At 34.5% G+C, this 24,668-nt stretch overlaps 1 protein-coding gene across 9 annotated transcripts in view; it reads right to left on the bottom strand.

Annotated features, from left to right (window-relative positions):
• The window catches only part of SGCE (sarcoglycan epsilon), a 70,647-nt gene that overhangs the window by 6,672 nt on the left and 39,307 nt on the right, over window positions 1-24,668 (bottom strand). For 4 of the 9 annotated variants that reach the window (XM_058424545.1, XM_058424548.1, XM_032761023.2 and 1 more), the window contains 4 exons: window positions 11,276-11,438; window positions 8,681-8,892; window positions 7,731-7,757; window positions 6,811-6,999 (listed from right to left, as the gene is read on the bottom strand). In XM_058424545.1, the coding sequence (XP_058280528.1) occupies window positions 6,811-6,999; window positions 7,731-7,757; window positions 8,681-8,892; window positions 11,276-11,438 (591 nt within the window). Of the gene's footprint in view, window positions 1-3,451; window positions 6,034-6,810; window positions 7,000-7,730; window positions 7,758-8,680; window positions 8,893-11,275; window positions 11,439-24,668 lie in introns of those variants that run through there. The other 5 variants (XM_058424553.1, XM_032761024.2, XM_032761026.2 and 2 more) reach the window with 2 other exon arrangements.

Genomic DNA, 24,668 nt, shown 5'->3' with positions numbered 1-24,668 from the left:
GCACTCCTTGCAATTTCAAAGGAAACTTAGATGAGTTATATTAAAAGTGCTTATGTGTGCAAAAAGGTGCTCAACCAAAAAAATACTGAGATTCAACTTCCCCTGATTGGGTACAATCTATCTCCTGTTTTGAAGGAGACCCTTGAGTCTCCAAGATGTGTGCACATAGCTCTGTTTTTGTGGCTTCCCAAACTTGTAACTAAATGCGAACCTGTAAGTATTAAAATGTGAATACATCTATGATAGGCATATTTAAAACTCTGTATTTCATTTAAGAGTTGAAGGGACATACTTTGTAATAGCACTGCTTCAGGCATACTGGAAAAATGCCTTCAACCCCAACTCTGCTAGTTAAGATGCAGAGAATGCAGGAAGAAAGTGGCGAATTCTCCTCTTTGGTGAGAGCAGGCTGCTAAAGGCAATTATACAGGAGGCGGGGGTCGACTTCAAATAGAGGCCCTATAATCCTTCCAAGGAAGGACCTTAATAAAGTCATAAAACAATTTAGTGATTATTAGACTAAGTGAAAAATTATTATGTATAAACTGCATTATGTAGAAATTTAAGAAAACTGTAACTAAATTATTAGCATTAATTATTTTCTCAGTTTATGTTCATTAATTTCATGCATTTAAATAGAAAATTGTGTTAGTTATTGCACAAACTTCATTCTTTAAGAATGTAAGAGTAATAACTTGCAAATTAATAAATAAGTGAGTTGGGGGGAGTACACAATTATTTCTTATTTGTACAACCATTTTAAAGTAATTTGACATTCTTGGATACCCTATACCGTAATTCTGTGAGTAAGGTTGATGATTATCAACTGATTATATTGCTACTTGTTTCAGACTAAAAAGCAAAATGATGATTTGCATAAAGCCACAGAATCCATGCCAGAGTTGAAAGAAAATGACATTAGTTGTGTGAAATACAAAACATTTCTCTTTTCAGTTAGTATGGTGACATCATTTAACAATAACAAATAGGTATATATTTTTGGAAAACAATGGCTCTGAAATATTCTTGGCTGCTTGATACTTCTCAACAGGACACCATAATCTTAGTCCCCTGAAACACTGTCTTCAACTGATATTAACTTTTATTAAAACTTAATTTTTATTTATGGAATTTTACCATAAAGTTAGTTGTCATTGTGACCAAAAGCAGGACAAATGGAAAAACATTTAAATAAAAGCTAAAATGATTAGATACTGTCTTCAATTAGAAGACTTAATTCTACTTTTATACTTGTTAATTTTCAAAAGATTAAGTATAACCTATCTCCTGTTTTGAGAGAGACCCAATTATCCTGGATTAGGAATTATGTTTAGAATAATGAATAAGGAAAATTTTTGTGTAGCAAATTAATATCTTCCTGAAAAATGTGTGGAGTACTATCCCCAATTATTCATTACCTAAGGGGCCTCATGAAGATGCCTACCACTCCAAAAAAATCAATTGGTATTGATGTTGGCATAAGAAAAGAATAGTGACGAGGCAGATCTTTCCCCAAAAGACAGCATACCTCACTACAAATTTAATAATAAATTTTTTTTAGAAAATCAAATATTTAGGATCCTTCAGTCAATGTCCCTTTCCCCAAGCCTAAGACTACAAAATAACATTTTTTCAATGGCTTTTAGCTGTTCCAGGCACTGTTTTCTGATTAGCTCTCATCTCGCAACCTCTCCACACCATTTTCCTCAGGCAGTTTAGGGAGGTATGGAAGAGTCTAGAGGCTGAGAAGTATAAACTCCCAAACAGCTCCAACCTCCTAGACAATGTGCATGGACTGCTCCTCTTTCAGTTTCACATGGGAGAATTTAGGAAAAACTGTTCCCCTTTTAAAACTCCATGTAGAGGAATGTGAATAACAACCCTTCTTACTCAGAGCTCTGGATTTTCCAATCCTGAAACTTAAGTCTTTTGATTATTAAGCCAGGAATTCTCAATCTTTGTTGAGAACCTCTCTGCAGGAGCTCTACCATAACATACACTCCCACCAGACTCCAAATTCCCATACTCAGAGCCCCAGAATGTGTACTGTAAAAGCTCTATGGTGATTCTGACACAACATGGTTTGGGAACAAGGCTAGACTCTCTCTTGACATTCCTTTGATGACCTAAAATGTTATTACTTGGAATTAAATTTTTTTCATTTAAATAATTACAAAGGGCAATCATTGAGGTACACCGGTCAAATATGTAATAGATTTTTGATGTGAAGTCTTTGGTCACAAACATAACCCCAGTCACAACAATGATTCTTTGGGCAAAGTCAATTTACTTTTAAGAATTACTTTACAATGTGATTTCCAGGAATGAATTGTAATAAATAAGACGAATGTCTATAGGGGGAAAATTATTCCTGCTATTAATGGCAACACTTATTCACTAGGCTACAAAGATAACTAAGTACAGATGCAGAAAAACTTACTATATGAGGGCATGAGGGACATACTACACAATACCTGGCTATAGCTTCTCATGACTGTCGAGGTCATGGGACGCAAGAAAGGTCTAAGAAAATGCCCAGACCTGAGGAGGCTAAGGAGACATAGTGATTATTGTGTCCTAGATGGAATCCTAGAACAGAAAAAGGACATTAGTGGAAAAGCGAATGACATCTGAAAAAAGTCTGAAGTCTAGGTAACAGTAAAGTACCGATACTGGGTTCCTCATTGTGACAAATGTACCATGGTACTATAAGATGTTAACAACGGGAGAAACTGGTTGAGGTGTACCTGGGAACTCTCTATTATCTTTGTAACTTTCCTGTACCTCTACAATCATTCCAAAATAAAAAGTTTATTAAAGAATAAATACATTAGCCAAGATCAAATTAAGTTGGCCTTACATTTCTAGACTGTGATAGTTTTAACAGCCTATTTATATTGTCTCTGTAATTTGAAAAGCAAAAGAAACACAGTACAAAATGAAACACCTCATTTCTAGGCATGTGCTACATCTCCAGGTTCTGCTCCAGCTTCCCTTTCCACTGCCTCTTTATTCATTTTGCTTATAACCTGAATCAGAGATTCTTCTGAGGTCAATGACCGACACTATTTATCCCTGCCTAGATATCAGGATAGGTAAATAATCTCAGTTCTGACCTAATTTAACTTTGTTTCTTATCAGTGTCTCAAATTTATCATCTGAAAGTGATTAAACATTTTTTCTTACTGACTAATTTATGGTGCCAGTCTGGAGCTCTGTGAAACATTCTACCAAAAAGAAAATATTACTATGTAATTGATAATGGTGGCAGCCATTCATTACATAACATTGTGAGTTCTCTATACCTCTGATGTAAATTGACATGTTTAAAGGAACAAACTAGTTTTATGCAGTTTTGAAAGAAAGCTTTGAATATTCTTGAGTCTTTGCTTAGAAGCCAATATAAACCTTTAGCCATATCCATGTCTGAATATTTCCGGTATCAATCTGAAGAATAAACATGAAATCCTTTGGCTAGCTAAAAATTGTTTATGAATGATAAATTCAGTACACTTAGTATGAATGTGAAGATGAAATGCATGCCCTTATAGGAAGGGTAAATTAATAAGTACAAGGCAGCATTATCCAAGTATATACCTGGTTATTGAGTACTGTAATGCCTCCCCAAATATAATATCGCATTTTAATCTTGAGAATTCATTTCAATCCAAATGACCAAAATATTTGTGTGTGTCTACTCCGTGCTGAAGTAAAACTTTTAAAACATGGCTGTTTTTCTGGGAAAAAGTAAAAGTTGAATTTGCATAAAGGACAGCTACGATGAACCCCATACAATAAATTCCCTATTATCTGGCATGGTTGGAAAATGAGGTTAATCACATATTCTGGCTTATAGGGAGTTACCATAGAGACTGTGCACATATTATCCATTTCTAAGAATAAAAGAAAGATAATATACACTCAACACTGAAACGACACCGAATGTAATTTAATTTTCCTCTGATGAGTCAGACGCACTTGATGATCCTGCAGTGCCTCAGAATAATCATTGTGAACATCATCAATTATCTATGTACCCTATTTATATAGAAGTGCTAGTTAATGGAGCTTTTCCATTAGCAGAAATCTGAATAATGTGAAGGTTTTCTGGACTTAAAAATACGTATGTGTTTAAATTATTGCAAGTTCAATATAATAGCCTATTGCATTTGCAAGTAGAGAGATCTGATCAACCTAATGACAGTCTTGAGGGGTTATGGAAGGACCAGAAAGATCCATTTGGTGTAAACTAGATAGAAAATTTTATTTTGCTTGTATATTAGTAGCAACATTGCAAAATTCTAACCACAGGGAATCAAAATACTTTTTAAGGAGCTATTCTTATTTTCAATATATATGGTTAGAAAGGGTTATCTTAAAATGACAGCAACCTTTTTCCTCTCTTAAATTTCACTAGCAATAGAGTTTTATTGATTTACAAACATATTCAAGTTCCCCTACTCATTATAACTAGTTTTCTACTCTAAAATTCTACAGCATTGTTACATTATCAATAGAAGCATTTCTCAAACTGTGTTCTTTGAAGAGTTACCTATTCTGAACTTTTCCTATCACAAAGTGTATCAGCACACTAAGGGACTGAAGACTGTTGTAGCTTAAAAAACAGAGAAATAAAACCTTTACATTACAGTACTCGATAACCAGGTATATGCTTGGATAATGCTGCCTTGTACTTATTAATTAACCCTTCTTAAAAGGGCATGCATTTCATCTTCACATTCATACTAAGTATACTGAATTTATCATTCATAAACAGTTTGGTTAGCTACAGGATTTGTTTCATGTTAGAATTCTGCAATGTTGCTACTACTTTTTTCCAAGTGTATTTGACCATTCCATTTTTGAAGGATATCTGTCAACATTTCACTGGCACGCTAGGGTAAACAATATCAGAAATAACAACCTTAAAGAATAAGTACAAATTCTTTTCATTTTGAAAATGAATGACAAAGCCATTTCATAATTTTCATCTAAAAAAGGGTAAGAGGTGGTTAAATTGTGAATTATTACAATATTCTTGAAATTTTACCAATTTTTCTCATCAGTATCTAATCCTGGTAAACTGGGTTTTATGATGACGCATAATAGGTGGGCTACTGACCACCAGAGAGCATAGAAACCCATCCGTTGCATTCAGTACAACTAAATTTTGTAGACTTTAATATTTATATCCCTGATATATTAATGTTTCAAAAATTCAAAATTCTAAACATATACAATTTCACCCATTTCTTAAATTGCCCACTACCCGTTACTTACTCTCTCACACACACATGCACATAAACAGGCACCTTAGTCTGTATGACCCTAAGTGATGTTAGAGAACTTTAGAAAAATATTCATAATACTTTTGGGTTTCTAAAGTATTCTGGATAAACTTATCTAGTCTATCTATACTACTTATATTAATTATTATTTAATCTTCAAATTACCACATGCATTCTACCTGGTTACAAAATAAGCACTCAATGGGAAAAATGTACCCAGCAGAGTTCCCAGGTAAATGTGTTCACTTTAATATTATATCCTAAGGGGTATGTATGTGTCTGTGTGTGTGTGTGTGAGAGAGAGAGAGAGAGAGACTGAGAGAGTGAGAAAGAGATTTTTCTGCACAGCTATTCCATCTATAAAAGTAAAGTGAAAAAGAGGAGGACCTCAAAAGCCAACTTCGTGACTTCTAGTGCTTGGGGCAATTGAATTCAACTCATTTTAACATATGGTTAAAAAGAAAAAAGGCCGGGCATGGTGGCTCACACCTGTAATCCCAGTACTTTGGAGGCCAAGGCAGGTGGATCACCTAGGCCAGGATTTCAAGACCAGCCTGGCCAACATGGTGAAACCCCGTCTCTACTAAAAATATAAAAATTAGCTGGGCATGGTGGCAGGTGCCTATAATCCGAGCTACTTGGGAGGCTGAGGCAGGAGAATCACTTGATCCTGGGAGGTGGAGGTTGCAGTGAGCCGAGATCGCGCCATTGCACTCCAGCCTGGGCAACAGGAGCGAAACTCCGTCTTAAAAAAAAAAAAAAAAAAGGAAAAAAAGAGACATGTTCTTATAAATAACAGTTTTACCCACCATCGCCTTATATAAAAATGTGGCCACTAGGCTACATTATATCAGCAATATATGATGTAGCATAATGCTGCATTACAGCATTATATAGCATGGTCTCCCAAATGCAACTGTACAATATCCTCACCCCTCACCCTTATCTACTCCTTACAGAGTCCTTCCAGGCTTTCTAACCCTGATCCCTATAGCGCTAGACAAGGTTTGCACTAATAAAATAGGTGTTTATAGCCCAAATTGGAGCTGCTTGCTCTGATGTACAAGCAGATCATAAAAAACAACCCAAACACCCTTAATTCTGAGGCAAAAATTTAGATTACAAAGGTCTATGGTAATAACATTTTAATAGGTTTAAACCAAATAATTTTAACATCTCTAAAAATAATCAATTTGAAATGTTTAGGATATGGTTCTTTTTTTTATAATTAACTCATCTTTGAGCAAACATGTAATGTTTAGTATCAGTGTCAATTTCTTAAATATTAAGGTATATGTAGTCTTGTTCGGATTAGTGGAGGGAAAAAAAGCGCATTTCCTAAAAGTAATTGTATTGTATATGTCAGGAGAGTAGGGGTGGGATTTACACAATTAATGTCCTTTTGTTATTTTCTCTTCCAGTTATAAACAAACAAATGCAACAACAGAAAGCTCTGTTCTTTACAGATATTAGTAAAAATATACATGCATATTAATAATTGTGGCTCTAAGTGGACACTTACTGCTGCGTTTGCATCAATGGCATGTTTGTGCTATCATAGTTGTCTGTGTGTAAAGGAGGTATGATTTCCCCAGTCACAGGGTGGAACACAGGAAGCGTTGACAGGGGCCATGCTATCTCTCTATTCTTGGACATGTCTCGAAGCTCCTTGGTAGATTTCTGAATAGCACTGTGATGGACCAGTTGGATGCTAGGTCAAAAAGAAATAAAACAATATATATTTAAAATCATATATTAGCCTGGTGGGTCATCAATTTGAAAAAGTTATGAAGTATTTTTATCTTTTAAAATAACGACATTATTGCACTTTGGGCATTCAATAAACTATTTCAGAAAGTCATACATCTCACATACTTTTAATGTAACAAAACTGAAAATTATAAACCGATTTTAAAATACATAGGTGTTTTATTAAACTAAGCTATGAAGCATTGTATTAATATTACTGTCCTAAGTAACAAACTAGTTTTCTATTTATTTTCTATGATTTAAGATAAAACTACCATAGCTTTTATATTTTTGCTTCTGGTGGGGCATTTATAAATACTCACAGAAGTTTCATTTTATGGTAGGTAATTACTGTAGATTCTGGAAAACTTGTATGAAAGGTCTTTTCATCTGTTCTCTGGTTTATAGAAATGCAGATTGGAAATCACATAATATAAATGGTAAGTTAATATTCTGAATCTGAAATATTTTAGGTTTAATTTTTATCTATGTAATCTTAGTTTTCAAACCCTTTTTAGTTTTAGTTTCTACCCCTCCTAAATATCTCTATTTAGAAAGCAGCTTTCACATTTATGAAATAAACTATGAAAGATGACGAATGAAAAAAAGCTTGACACACATGTATGGAGCATGATGGGCAACTGAGAGGTGGGAAAAAATGATGAAGAAAATAACAGGAAAGAAGACACTTACTCTGGTGTTTGCATGTTTCTCTTTTCCCTAGAAACAAAACAAAATTTATGAATTAAATAATAGCATTGATATTTGGAACATTAAGACTATATGCTCATGGGATCTTGCATGATGTGGAAATGCTGACATTGTCACTATTAAATGCAACCAGGCAGCGTTTGCCACCAGGTTTATGACATTACTTGGATGAGTACACATAGAGCGATGGAATACTGATGAGAAACACATAGAAAAATGAAAAAAATGGAGATTAAGAATCAAGGCCTTGATTGAAATAAATTCTGTGACATAATGAAATCAAGCTACATGTAAAAATGAAAGAATCTGTTACTTGCTGCTTTATTAATTTTTTTAATTAATGCTTTGTTGCCCTGACTTCCAGATAATCTTGGGAGATTACCTTAATTGACGTAGATGTCCTGAAGGTACTAACTAATCATGAAGTGAAGACTCGTTACTCAAATTATGCCTTATTTTCATTAATTTACTGCTAAGTTGGGTTTTAAAAATATATTTTAAACATTAAATTGTGTTACCCTGCTTGACAGCAGAATGATTTCAAGAGTTTTGACCATTACTTCTGATCAAACTAACACAATTTTTTTAAGTGCAATTACCATGTCAGTAGATTCTGCAGTTTCTGCTCATACAAGATGGCTTGTATAACCAAAATATCTAACCTCAATTATTCTTGGGACTGTTTTGCCAGTGCGAATTTACATCTAGCCTTAATAATTTTTGAATAAAGTAATTATATCCCCTAATTTGATTTACTAGACTCAAAACTATTTTAATTCATTTTAAAGGAATAAAGTATTGCGGTTTGGACACAATTTGAGTTCATTTACAAAGTATTTTATGAACTAAATGAAACTTCGCTTTTAATGGAATCTTCTATGTTGTTATCTTAGCAGGATCTCTAATTTTCTTATTAGTTTTAAAGTACTCACACGCCTTCCCGTCGGCAGCACATGATATAAGCAAGTATTAGAAAAAGGACCAGTGCTACTGCCGAGGGCACAGCCAGTGTAATTAGGAAATCCGTGTAATAGTCTCTGCTTTTCAAAGAATCAGAAGGGGGTTTGTATTCTCCACCATCAGGTAAAATCCCCTCTCCACGAATCACTTCCTGATAGGTGGACACTTGCTTTGTTTTATCAACCTGATACAAAAGAAGACAATTACACAACAAATTAATCGTTGCAAACATTATGAGATTTTAAGATCTGGATACACTAAAACATTCTTTGACAAATTATCTAAAAAGCCATCTTTTCCAATTACTTTATCACCTTGAATTTTCAAGTATTTATTGGAGGTAGGGAATGTAACAAATGAAAGTAATAAAGGCTTTACTTTGGTCTACTTTCTATGTTCTTCCTAAAACATATATACATATACATTTACATGTGTACATATTTAATGTGTGTGTGCCTATGCGTGTAGTTGTTCTTTTTCAGTTTCCTTCCTCTAAAGCAGTAGTCCTTTACACTACCATGTAAGTGTCTTACTTCCTAGTGGCAAAGCTGAAGTGCAGATTTTACCAAACCTAAAACTGGCTGAAAACAGGTATGCACGTATGGTTTCTAAGTTTAGCGAAAGAGAAAAGGAAAAAAAAAAAAAAAAAAAAAAAAAAAAGAGGGACAATTTCCAAACGTGTTGTCCTTGATCTTTCTGCCTTCCAGCTGACAGAAGTAACTTTTATGTTAGATAGTCTAGGGAATATGGAACCTATCCCAGTCTTACTTAATTCTGTCCCAGTATCAAAAAAAAAAAAAAACTACAACAGTTGCACTATGTTAATTTACCTCCAAATTAACTGAGCTGCTTTCACTGAAGTGCATTTAATTATGCTAAGGTTTTTATTGAAGGACACTAAAAATGTAGCCATGTGAAATTTGCTACTAAAATAAAATGCTGGGGAGAATTAGTTGTAGCATTATTCACTATCTTCTCCCAAAAAACTCCACTTGAAAAATTTTGTTAATAATACAGTGTTAGTAAAAACTTTTGTTTTCTGCCAAGGAATTGATGTGCCTCCTTTTTAAGAATGAGAACTAAATATGAATTTCATTTATTTTTGTCCTGCACATTAGGCGGCTTGTTGTCCAACACAGCCTTATGCTTAGTTTTGGGGGGTGAAATTTAGGTCCTGATTTTCCATTTCTTTTATATTTTATTTATTATGTTTACTGTATGACTTTTATTTAACCTTCTGAAATCTTTTGTGGCAAGATGTGACATAAAAATAAATACATGTAAAATAAAAATTCCCAACCTTTCCACTTATAAAGCCTTAACAGATAAAAATCTTCAAGGCATATATCATTTTTTAACTTTTAGACACTGGGTAATAATCCTAAACATAAACTCATTTTCCAGAACAATCACAAGTAAAATGGCATTGTTAGGGTCTGCTGTCCACTGATGATGCTGGGAGAGGAATCTAAGTTATGGTTGCAGCTGCTTAGTCTCCTGCACCCTTGTATAGTTAGCACCATGATTGAAATATTGAGCAAATTTGCCTATAATAATAATTTTGCTTGATTTAGGAAGGCAAAGAAGGCCATTTTTCTAAAGGCCATGAGACAAGAGGCATGAGAAGAAGAGTTCAAGGCAAAAGCCCACAAGGAGTGCTAAGTGTTGCAATGTGAGTAATATGTTCTGCAGGGTGCAGCTGGCTCTCTAACACATGAAGTGATAGTTGTGTTTATGTGGCAATAACGTTGTTCAGATGTCAACTTTAAACTTAGATCTAATTCACTCACCACCAATCATAAAGAATTGACAGAAGTTAAATCTAAAAGATCACTAAATAATTAAAACATCAGTTGGACACATTAATATGAAAAGAAAAAACAAAGAATTGAAACAACTCTCCTGCCTTTCAGATAACAGGATCAAAATATTATATACAGATATATAAAATATGCAAACATATATAAAATATTACACATATCTTACATATATTTGAAACTTTACATTTTCCTAAATCTGTTAACATGCAAATTAAAATGTGATTTGGAAAGAAATATTATGTTTATGAATTATGAGTAAGATTCTAACTTTCTTCACTTGGAATTGTCTCGTTTCTTGGACTTTCCCTATAATTTGAGTTGTCAGAACATTAAATCATAGCACAATATTGCTTTATTTTCAGATTTATTATTGTACTCCATCCTCTCCTTCCAAAGTGGGTTAGTGGCAGAATATTTAAGAAGAATCTTTCTGCACATATCATACTAACTCCATTATCTGTGCTCATTAGCAGCTATATGGATGTCCAGGGGGTTCATTTGGACCACCTGCCAAGCTAATCCAGCCCCAGCAACTAATCAAGGATAGAATAAGTACCAAAGTGGATATATTCTTTCCTAAATGGATGCACTGTTAACGAGCTTACCAGATCCTTAATCTCAAGGGAAGTCAACTGCAGTTAAAGTAAACCCAGGATTTATTCCTAAAAGCAATTCAGGTTTTAGTCAAATGTTAATTCCAGCCACATCATTTTTAATTAAACTTGCAAAAACAAAATAAAAACTTACCAATGAAATTTTGCACCAGTCAATGTAAAATTGAGCACGAAATTTTTTATCACATGTTATTACAGGCTCCATTTCTTGACTACATCTCAGTTGATTCTGTGGATTTTCAACTTCTCGTAAACAAGAAGAAAACGGGACATCTGCACCAACCATGACATAAACACTGTAAAAATGTGAAACTCTCAGGTTATCCTTTAAGAAAATTGAAAACACTAAAAAACAATCTACCTTAAAAGCAGGATTTAGCCTTTTGAATTGAGAGATTAACTAGACTCATCCCTGAGTTAGGGGCCTAGGCTTTAAAAACAATGATTCATGTAGGGGCTTCCTTTCATTCATTCCTTTATTCAACCAATATTTACTGAGTGCTTTGGTATACCAGATACTCTCTCCATTCTATGTTAATTTCTAAAAACTTTCTTTCATCCCATTTATTTTCATTCAATATAAACATGCATCATATTCTGATTACTATATTTAGTAATTACTATATTTAGTAGACTATTTACATTAAAAACATTATCCTTAAGGTAAATTAGGAAATAACCCCACTACTACAATAATAAATAGCTAAGTAATACATTTCACTTAATTTTCTTGTAATAAAACTCTTAAATTACATCCCTGGAGGTATGGAGCTTTGGGTAGACATTACTATTTTACCTATCAGTTCTGTTAGTTTTTCTACCACACAAACCCCTATATGCTTGGTCTCTCATTAGAAGGCCTTACAATCTTTTATCTAAGACATTAATATAAGAGTAAAACTATTGTTTGGTAAACACAAAGAGGCAAACAAAATCTATTTTGTTGGTGTGGGGGAATTATGGGGAAAGATCTCTACTTAACTGGCTAAAAATTAGATTTCACAACAGAAAATAGTGACAACAGTATTTAAATAATCTTGGAGCAGCTTGAGAAGATAGGAATCTCATTGGCCTTTCAAAAGAAAAGAGAAAACCAGGAAATACTACAAGTAAATACTATTCCTTTTCATAATTACAATGCTAAGAAAAAAATGACAATGTAAAATGAAATAAAACCATCAAAATTCCAGCTGCCTTCTTTGCAGAAGTTGACTAACTGATCCTAAAATTCCTAAGGAAGTTCATAGCACCCAGAATAGCCACACACACACACACACACACACACACACACACACACACACACACACAACACACACACACACACACACACACACACACACACACACACACACACAAATTTGGATAAGGAAAAACAAATTTGGAAAACTCACAATTCCCAATTTGAAAACTTAGTCACAGCTACAGTAAGCAAGTCATCTGGTACGGGCATAGGGACAGACATACAGATCAATGGAATAGAACTCAGAATCCAGAAATAAGCTCTCACATTTAATAAACTGATTATTATCACAGGTACCAAGACAATTCAAAAAGGAAAGAATAGTTGTTATAACTAATGGTGCTGGAAAAACTGGATATCCACATATCCTGTCCTACCTAAGAAGGCAAATGAGAAGCATATGTGAAATTCATGGTCCTGAGGCATAGGCTCACTAAAAGATTGAAAACTAATCATAGAATTACAGAATTCTTCCCCTCCCACAACACCCGACCACCATATTACTAAAGGTCTACTTATGGTCATTCCTTTTACTCCATACATTAGTCCAGCTATCAAGAAAAAAATTATAAAACATACTATACAGCAAAAAACACAGTTTGAAAAGACTGAACAAGCATCACACCAGAATCAGATATGGCAGAGATGTTGAAATTATCAGATCAGAAATTTAAAACAGCTATGACTAATATGCAGAGGGCTGTAATGAATCAAGTGAAACTACTTTGCAAGAAATGTTAAAATAACTTCTTTTGAGAGATGGAAAATGATATAGGTCAGAAACTCAGATCTATATAAAAGTAGAGCATCAGAGAAAGAGTAAGTGAAGATAAAATAAAACCTTTTATTTTTCTTAATTGATCTAACAGACAACTTGTTTAAAATAATAATAGCAACAATTATTCACCATGTATCCATAAATGTATATATCTACATATATGTTTATATACACTTATAGATAAGCAAAATAAATGACAGCAATGATACAAGAGAGATGAGGGAGAGACGGGGATTATTTTGTCATAAGATACCTGCAATACCTAGGAAGTAGTGTAGTGTCATTTGAAAGTGAACTTGGATTGGTTATATATGTATATTGCAAACTCTAAGACAATCACTAAAAGACAGTTTAAAAAATACAACTGATATGTTAAAAGAGGAGAGAAAACAATCATAAAAAATGCTCAATGAAAACTATAAAAAGTGGGAAAAGAGTGGAAGACAAAAAACAAAGGCAACAAACAGAAAACAGTAACAAATATGGTAGATTTATTTTATTTTATATTTTATTTCATTTTATTTTTTTATTTTATTTTATTTTGGAGACAGAGTCTTGCCCTGTCACCCAGGCTGGAGTGCAGATCTCGGCTCACTGCAACCTCTACCTCTTGGGTTCGATTCTCCTGCCTCAGCCTCCCAAGTAGCTGGGACTACAGGTGCCCACCACCACACCCAGCTAATTTTTGTATTTTCGGTAGAGATGGGTTTTCATCATGTTGGCTAGGCTGGTTTTGAACTCCTGACCTCAGGTGATCTGCCTGCCTCTGCCTCCCAAAGTGCTGGGATTACAGGCGTGAGCTACCATGGCTGGCCTCAATAATCACTTTAAACATCAATGGTCTAAATACCCCATTGAAAAGACAGAGACTGTCAGAGTGGATTGAAACACAAGATGCAACTTTACTCTGTTTACAAAAAATATCTACTTTAAATATGAAGACACATATACATTAAAAGGAAATGGATGGAGAAAGATATACTATGCTAACAATAACTAAAAAGCAGGAGGAGCTATATTAATTTCAGACAGAGCCAACCTCACAGCAAGGAAACTTATCAGAGACAAAGAAAGGCATTACATAATGATAAAGAGGTCAATTCTTTAAGAACATAAATCACTCCTTAACGTGTATATGCCTCATAACAGTGCATCAAATTACATGAGGCAAGAGCTGATAGAAGTGCAAAGAGAAACATATGAATCCACTATTATAGTTGGACATTTCAACATCTCTCTATCAGAAATGGACACAACCAGCAGGCAGAAAATTGGTAAAGACATAGTGAAACTCAGTATCATCATCAGTCGACAGGTTTTAATAGACACTTAGAGACTACTTCATCCAAAAATAGAATACACATTCTTCTTTAGTTCACATGAAACATTTAACAACATTCCAGACCATAAAAAATTAACACATTTAAAGGAATGGAAGTCATACACTGTCTGCTCTCAGACCCCGGTAGAATTAAACTGGAACTCAATATCAAAAGATAACTGAAAAATCCCAAACTACTAGGAGACTAAACAACATACACATGGATTAAAGGAGAAATCTTGGATGAAACTTGAAAATATTCTGAATTAAATAAAAATGAAACCATAACTTGTCAAAATGTTTACAAGTCAGCAAAAGCAATACTTAGAAGGAAATTCATAGCATTGAATGCATACATTAGAAAAGAAGAAAGATCTAAAATCAATAATTGTAACCTCCCCCTCAGGAAACTAGAAAAAGAAGAACAAATCAAATCCAAAGTAAGCAGAAGAAAAAAAAATTAAAATCAGATAATCTGCACAGGCCTATATGTAGTAGGGAAATTGAATCAATAATTAATAATCTTCTAAAACAGAAAGCATCAGCTCCAGATGGGTTCACTGTTGAATTCTACCAGACATTTAAAGGAGAAATTATTGCCAACTCTCTACAATATTTCTCAGAAGACAAAAGCCAAAAGAATACTTCCTATCTCATTCTATGAAACCAAAATTACCTTAATACCAAAACCGGAAAACAACATTACATGAAAAGCAACTACACACCACACCAGCATCACTCATAAACACAGGTGCAAAAATCCTCAACAAAATATTAGCAAATCAGATTCAACAATGTATAAAAGGAATTATACACAATGATCAACTGGGACTTTCCCCAGTTATGCAAGGCTAGTTCAACATCCAAAAATCAGTTAATATCACATCAACAGGCTAAAGAAGAAAAATCACATGACAGCATCAACAGATGCAGGAAATGCATTTGACAAAATCCAATGGCAATTTGTGAAAAAAAAATTCTCAGTAAACTAGGAATAGAGGGGAATTTCCTCAATTTGATACCTACAGCTAACATTACATGATGAGAAACTTGAAGTTTTCCCACTAGTATCAGGAAAAAGTTAAGAATGTTGCCTCTCATCACTGTTTTTTAACATCATACTGGAAGTCCTAACTAATGTAATAAAAGACAAAAAAAATAAAAAGTATACAGATTTGAAAGGATTAAATACTATCTTTCTTTGCAGATGATATGATTCAAAAGAATTGATTAAAAACTCCTAAAACTAGTAAGTGATTACAGCAAGGTTGCAGGAATCAGTAATAACCTTCCAAAACAGAAAGCATCAAAATACATGAGGCAAGAGCTGATAGAGCTGATACTAAGATTAATATACTAAAGTCAGTCACTTTCCTATCTACCAGCATGAACAGGTAGAACTTGAAATTAAAAACACAGGCTGGGTGTGGTGGCTCACACCTGTAATCCCAGCAGTTTTGCAGGCCGAGGCAGGTGGGTCACCTGAGGTCAGAAGTTTGAGACCAGCCTGGCCAATATGGCAAAACCATCTCTACTAAAAATACAAAAATTAGCTGGGCGTGGTGGCACACGCCTGTAGTCCCAGCTTCTCAGGAGGCTGAGCCAGGGGTTGAACCCAGGAGGCAGAGGTTGCAGTGAGCCGAGATTGTGCCACTGCACTCCAGCCTGGGCGACAGGGTACCCTCCAAAATAAAATACTTAAATATAAATATAAGTCTAATAAAATAGGTATAAGATCTGTATGAGGAAAACTACAAAACTGATGAAAGAAATCAAAGAAGACCTAAATAAATGGAGAGATACTCCATGTTTATGGATAGGAAGACTAAATATTGTCCATATGCCAGTTCTTCCCAAATTAATTATAGATTCAATGTAATCTCAATCATATTCTCAGGAAGTTAATTTGTGGATATTAACAAACTTATTCTAAAGTTTATATGGAGAAACAGAAGACCCAGAATAGCCAAAACAATATTGAAGGAGAAGAACAAATTTTGAGGACTGACACTACCCAACATCAAGATTTACTATAAAGCTACAGCAATCAAGACAGTGTGGTATTGGGAAATAATTGACAAAATAGATCAATGAAACATAATACACATTTAGAAATAGACCCACATAAATCTATTCAACTAATCTGTGGCAAAGGAGCAAAGGCAATACAATGGAGGAAAGACAGTCTTTTGAACAAATGGTGTTGAAAAAACTAGACTTATACATGTAAAAAATGAATCTAGATACATATGCCCTTCACAAAAATTAACTCAAAATGCATCACATATCTACATGCAAAATGCAAAGCTATGAAACTCCTAGAAGATAATAGAGGAGAAAATCGAGATGACCTTGGATTTGATGATGACTTTTTAGTTACAACACCAAAGGCACAATCCATGAAAGAAAGAATTGACAAGATGGACTTAATTAAAATTAAAAATTTCTCTTCTGCAAAAGACACTGCCAGTAATACAAAAAGTCACAGACTACAAGGAAATATTTGCAAAATGCATATCTGATAAAGGACTGTTATCCAAAATATACAAAAAACACTTAAAACATAAAACAACAAACAATCCAATTAAAAATGGGCCAGAGGCCAGGTGCAGTGGCTCAAGCCTGTAATCTCAGCACTTTTGGAGGCTAAGGTGGGCAGATCACTTGAGGCCAGGAGTTTGAGACCAGCCTCGCCAACATGGCGAAACCTCATCTCTACTGAAAATACAAAAATTATCTGTGTAAGGTGGCATGCTCCTATAGTCCCAGCTACTTGACTTGGGAGGCTGAGGCATGAGAATCGCTTGAACCCAGGAGGCGGAGGCTGCAGTGAGCCAAGATCGCACCCCTGCACTCCAGCCTGGGTGACATAGTAAGACTCTGTCTAAACAACAACAACAACAAAAAGCCAAAGACCTTAACAGACACCTCACCATAGAAGTTATACTCGTGGTAAATATGCACATGAAAAGATGCTCCACTTTACATGTCATCATGGAAAGACAATTGAAAACAGTGAGATACACAACACAAAGATTGGCCAAAATCCAGAACAGTGGCAATATCAAATGCTGGCAAGGATGTGAAGTAACAGCAACTTTTATTCATTGCTGGTGGGAATGCAAGATGGTGTAGCCAATTTGGAAGACAGCTTGGCAGTTTCTTACAAAATAACATACTTTACCATATGATCCAGCTATCACTCTCCCTATATTTACCCAAAGGAGTTAAAAAATTATTTCCACACAAAAGCCTGCACATGGATATCTATAGCAGCTTTGTTCATGACTGCCAAAATGTGGGGGCAACCAAGATGTCCTCCAGTAGTAGGTGAATGATAATTAAACTGTGGTACATCCAGAAAATAGAATATTCAGTGCTGAAAAGGAATAAGCTATCTAGCCATGAAACGATATGGAAGAAACTTAAAAGCATATTACTAAGTGAAATAAGCCAATATGGAAAGGCTACAGACTATATGATTCCAATTATATGACATTCTGGAAGAAAAACGACTATGGAGACAGTAAAAACATCAATGATTGCCAGAAGTTGGGGGGAAGGAGGGATGAACAGGTGGAACACAGATGAATTTTAGAGCAGTGAAACTACTCTGTATGATACTATAATGGTGAAAACATGTTATTATACATTTGTCCAAACCCACAGAATATAAACCACCAAGAATGACACCTAATGTAAGGTAGGGACTTTGGGTGATAGTGATTTGTCAATGTAGGTTCATCATTTGTAACAAATGTACCACTCTGGTGGGGGATGTTGATAATCGGGGAGGCAATGCAAAAGTAATCTCTGCACCTTATGCTTAATTTTTCTATAAACCTAAAAATTCTCTTAAAATAGTATATGCACAAAAAAATCAAACACTTTAAGAGCTAAAACTATTAAACTCTGAGACGAAAACAGGTGTAAATATGACCTTGGATTAGGCAATGATTTTTAAAATATGACACCAAAAGCTCCAGCAGTAAGTAAATTGAACTCTATCAAAATAAAAAAGTTCTGTGCTTCAAAGAACACCATTAAGAAAAGTGAAGACAATCCATGGAATGGGAGAAAATATCTGCAAATCATGTATTTAATAAAGTCTTGTATATAGAACATATAAAAGACTCTTACAACTTAATCAAAAGATGAATAATTCAATTAAAAATGGCAGAGGATATGAATAGACCTATTTCCAAAAATGATATACGGATATCTAATACGCATATGAAGAGATGCTCAACATCACTGGCCATCAGCAAAATAGAAATCAAAACCACAATGAGATACCACTTCACTTTCACTAGGATGGCTATAATCAAAAAGACAGATAATAGCTAGAGATGGTGAAGATACGGAAAAGCTGGAACTCTCCTATTTTGCTGGTGGAAATGTAAAATGCATCTGCTTTGGAAAACAGTCTGGCAGTTCCTCAAAATGTTAAATACAGAGTTACCATATGACCCAGCAACTCGATTCCTAGGGATATACTTAAGAAAAATGAAAATATATGTCTACACAAAGACTTGTACATGAATGTTCACAATGACATCATTCATAATAGTCAACAAGTGAAAACAACCCAAATGCTCATCAACTTATAAATGGAGAAACAAAAGGTGGCATATCCATAAAATAGAATATTATTCCATGATTTAAAATGAAATACTAATTTATTCTACAACATAGATGAAACTTGAAAATGTTATACAAAGTAAAAGAAGCCAGTCACAGAAGACCACATATTATATAATTCCATTTATACAAAATGTCCAGAATAGGCACATTTATAGAGACAGCAAGTTCCTTAGTGGTTGCCTAGGGGTGGGGGTGGGGGTGACTTCTAATGGGTACGAGGGTGGGTGTGTGGTGTTGGGATAATAATAACTTTCTAAAATTGGTTATAATAACGATTGCATGACTTTGTGAATTTACTAAAAATCACGATTTAAAATTGTACATTTTAGATAGGTGCATTATATGATATGTGAATTATACCTCAATAAAGCTATTATTTTTTAAAAACAAAATGAAATAAAAGTACAGCACAAAAGTTCAAAGCTATGTAAATGTAAATATGAAGTCACGACCAAGCCTGAGATGACAACTGTGTTCGAGAATATGTTCACACAAATTCATTTGCTCTTACATCAAATTTATATTAGGATTTAAGACTCATTTGAAAGATTATCTTTTAAAAAACCTATCGTACCTTTGGGAAACAAATAGTAAATAATGGGCTAAAATTAAAGATCAAATTAAAAATTCAGAACAAAAGTAGATATGAGAAACCATTGGTATTTAGATGATCAGTGGATATAAACATATTCAATTTAAAACAAGTTACTACTTTTAAGCCTCGCATACATTCAGTTTCTATCCTCTTAGTAACTACAAAGGCAACACCATATTTTTCCTTGGTAATTGTGAAATATATTTTTAAGGACAGAGATTAAATGAATGTTTCTTACAACTATTAATGGCCCTCTTGCTTAGACAAGACATTGATTTGTATTAGCAATTAGTAAGATTTTTAATTAATTCCTCTCAAGGTAACATAAATAGGCATAAGAGATTTTCATGCTTTGAAATGTTTTTTTTTCTTAAATTATAAAACCAATATAAAAACATTACAGAAAACCTGAGGTATAAAAACAAAACTCATTTATATTGCCAAAAGAACTATTCATTTTCCAATGTACCTTGCAGAATATTTTTCAAATGCATATATTTTAACCTAATTGCAATAATCTCTAAAATACAATTTTGTATCCTTTTTCACTTACTGCATCATAAGCATATTCCACATTGTAATCTTTGTAATTATAGTTTTATGGCAATATAATTTCTTTTTAAGTACACATGATGTATTCTGCAATTATTTCAGAGTTGGACAACTAAGTTGCTTCCAATTTTTTGAAGTTATAAATAATATTACAAAGACTATCTCTGCATATTCTTTAATGTGACTATCCTAAAAGGGAGGTCTAGAAGTGGAAACATTTTTATGACAGTTGACACATACTGCCAAATTACTTTCATCTCTACTTGGATGATCCATAAGCTTTTCAACTTAATATGTTCCAAACTGAGCTCATCATTACCCCACCCCACCTCCACCTGTTCCTCCTTCCATCTTCTTCTCTCTCAGTGATTGACATCCCCAAATGCTCAAGTCATGAACTCAAGCACCATCTCTTTGACTCCTCTCCTTCTCTCCACATATTCAATCCATCATCAGTCTCTGACATTTACCCTGAAATAACTCTCATACACACCTGTCCACTTTGTTTTGTCCCACCGCTACAACTGTAGTTCTAGTCACCATCACCTTCCACAGGGAGTGAAGGAACAGCCCCTTAATAGTGCTCCTTGAACCCAGTCTTTGCCACTGTCCTCAGGTAGCCTACTGGCTAAATGAATGCATGAATGAAAGGCATTATACCAGTTTAAAAACAAACGGAACACAAATGTCATGCTCAAAAGCAGGAGATATTGGATTTGTCTCATTAAGTTTTTTTAAAAAGCATATTTATGGCTTCTTTTGTAGAATCACTAAGTTTGAACATGCTGGCTTTTTAAAATATGTAATTTTGTCTGAGTCCATGTGTAATAATAATAACTATGCTACACATGCTAAAATTATGTTTTTCATAATCTGTTGTTTTCCTTTCAGCTAGTTGTTATGTCAAAATTTAAAATTTGTATGAAGTGAAAATGAGAATGATCTTTACCTTTATGACCCTAGCACATGTTTTCAAAATTTCAAATGTGTATAAACAGATGAGACAGGAGGCTATTATCAAATATAAGGCTCTCAATGAATGCTAACAAAACCTGGTACTTCAAAAGATTAGAGACTGGAGTGCACTAGATAGAGTTCTTTCTTGTGAAGAATTTTTTTTCTTCCAATTTGAACAATTCAATTTCTCTTCTTTGAGGTAAAATGCATTTATTGAGGCCTTTAGATTTATAATGTGAAGAAACAAGTAATGGTAAATAATTTAAGTCAAAACTCCACCTTTTCCAGCAATAGCCAAATAAATGGATCCAATGATTGTATTTTTTCCTAATTGCCCAATTAATGAATATACCTTGTTATTTTATGTATATAGAAGATAAAAGACAGTTTAGAGAAGAATATGTCCATATATGTTACATGTTGCCTGGGAAATGTTGAGCTCTCAAAAGCAGCAGCACAAAACTTCCTGCCTTTTCCTCCACCCCACTTCTTTTTAATGTACATATCTGCAATTAATCAATCAAAAAATAAGATACAAAATAAAGAGTAAAAGATGTATGGGATTATAGTAAAACACATATAATAAAATAAACAAGTGAAAAAGTGACCAGAAATTAGGAAAACACTGAAAACTCGAAAGGACTAAATTCTCTGGCAAGCTAGAGCACTGCATTTGGCACTTAATTGTCTTGTACCCAAATTAAAATTAAAAAAAAAAACAACACAGTAAATGTCACAGTTCTCATCATTAGAGAGGGGAAAGCATGACTATTCCTTAGAGACCTAAATGTTTTATTGGTACTAAATTCTAAAAGAATTTTTTCGTGTGTTCATGTTCCTCTTGTTCGGGTATCCTCTGGCAGTGGAAAATGGATGCTATTGGGTCCCCTAAAATCCCAGCACCTATATCCACACAGCATTTCCTCCATTCAGTGTTCCCTATTCTACAAGTGTGATCTCTCTAAAACAAAAATTTTAGTATCAACCATTTCCTGCACAGGTCCCTAATGCTTCAGGATGAAATCCAGATAACTTTTCCCAGAAGACAAGGTCTTACATGGTCTGGTCTTTGCCCCTTCTGGATCTATTTCTCCATTTCTACACTAAGTAGATTTCTGAATCCACTATGCTCTCTCCTACCTACGGTACTCGCCCAAGCCCTTTCTCCTGCATAGCATTCCCATTTCTCATTTTCTCAGCAGGCTAATTTGTACTTATATTTTCAACTCAGTCAGCCTTCAGCTCCTCTATAAACGTTTTCCAGCTGTAGACCTGTAGTGAGAGAGGAGCCCTCTCTGTGATGCCTCAATTGTGGTACTTAAAACACTGATTTTAGTTATCTGGTTATTTGCCTGCTCCCTAGTAGATTGCAATCCTAGATTGTGTTTTTAAAATCACTGTACTCCAAAGACTAATAAAATATTCTCCCATTAAAAAAATACTAAATAAACCTTAAACTATAAAAGAAAAAAATGATAGAACTCAGAAGAGTAGATATTAAACATATAGTTGCATTGACTTCGTTTTTTTGTTATAAAAATTGATACACGTTTCCAATTTTATTAAAGGCATTTGCAAATATCTCTATATCACCACTGTTCCATAAAAGAAAGGATATTTGTACCAAAATTATAGGAGGGACATCATTTAAGAATAAAGGGCAATTTGGCCAGGCACGGTGGCTCACGCCTGTAATCCCAGCCCTCTGGGAGGCCAAGGCGGGTGGATCACGTGGTCAGGAGTTCCAGACCAGCCTGGCCAACATGGTGAAACCCCATCTCTACTAAAAATACAAAAATTAGCCAGGCACAGTGGCAGGCGCCTGTAATCTCAGCTAATCAGGGGGCTGAGGCAGGAGAATCGCTTGAACCCAGGAGGCAGAGGTTGCAGTAAGTCGAGATCCCACCACTGCACTCTAGCCTGGGTGACAGAGCAAGACTCTGTCTCAAAATAAATAGATAGATAGATAGACAGACAGACAGACAGATAGATAAAGGGCAATTCTGTAAGTTACCATAGATAGAGACAATTTCAGAACTCTACTGAAATTGGCCCAGGATCATGACTTTCCATCAGACCAATATTGGGCAGCCATTGACTTCCATTCTTTTCCTCAAGTATAACTTCTCACTGAGGCCTTTGACATACAGCAAAAAGCAGACAATCAGCAGGAGTACTTTGTGAGATGGTCTAGAGAATAAACTAGGATTCTCTGTTGTTGATTGAAACTGGATCCACATGCTTTGGTAACCAGAGGAAATAGTGGTAGGTTTGACAATCTCTTAGGAAAAGTGAGTATATTATTTAATCCTCACACTCCATCATTCCCTTCATAGCCACCATTTACACTACATCACTCGCCTGTGGTTGGCAGCCATGACATGCCTGGAATGAAATATGAACCTGCTCTTCTTCCCACCAGCTTTATCCCAGGCTAAATACATCCATGAGGCCTTAGCCTCTGGCTCAACATCAGCAGCAAAAGTAGCACCAAGACCATGCCCAGAAACAGCACAGTTGCCTTGGGGTTATCAGTCTGGCAAGTGAAAAGGAATCTTTTCAGAGGGCTCAGCCTTCCTTTGCAGGAGCTTATTCACTTTGAAGTAAATCTTCATAATCATTTTCTGTTTGATTTAGGAGAAGTTTGAAAGCTGTCAGTGAGTTCTGCAGAGATTTAAAAAAATGCTCATCAAGAAGGATGAGGAGCTGAGATGCTGCAGGTTGGGCTCTTGGGGACTGACACTTAATGACACTTCAGGCAGTAGAAGGGCAGTAGATTTACTCTGAGGGTCTACTACTGAGGGCTACTCTTGGTCATCTGCTGTTTAACTGACTATACATATCAAATATGAAAAAATTTGCACTTAGTACTTGTGGCTGACATGTGAAATAGGAAATAATTTCATGGAGATCTTTTTCTTAAATCTGGGACTAAGACTTATGCTAAGTATTACACAAAACACATTTATTAGGTGCCTAGTTAATACTTCTGAAGTGTATGAATATATTTTTAAACAAAAATTTTTAAAAGGGATATAATTCCTTTGCTAGCTCTGAACCTATTTCTTGATCTGTTTAATATTTCATTTTTAAAGGATTTATAGCCTCTGATATTTTCAAAAGAATATACAAAGGCAGAAAGCATATTAAGTGAATAAAAAATCATAATATACACAGGTAAAAAGGAAAGAATTAGTTAAGCATTGGATTTTTTTTCTAAATTTAAGGCAACAGGGCTAAAAAATTGTTTCTATTACCATGATATTACATAACAACTAAAGAAAACATGCAAAATCATTTGCAGCGACAAACTTTTCTTTCGAATTATAACTCAAGTAAGATTTTATTTTATGAGTATTTGTATACGGACACTGGAGTAATAGAGTTGGCATTGTGTACAATTTATAGAAATGCTATTTTAAAAGACTCCATATGAATA

Source organism: Hylobates moloch, unplaced genomic scaffold (genome assembly GCF_009828535.3).
Source record: "Hylobates moloch isolate HMO894 unplaced genomic scaffold, HMol_V3 SCAFFOLD_1, whole genome shotgun sequence".
Taxonomy (NCBI): Eukaryota; Metazoa; Chordata; class Mammalia; order Primates; family Hylobatidae; genus Hylobates; species Hylobates moloch.
Note: the sequence above shows the minus strand (reverse complement) of the source record. Positions and strands in the feature narration are given on the sequence as shown.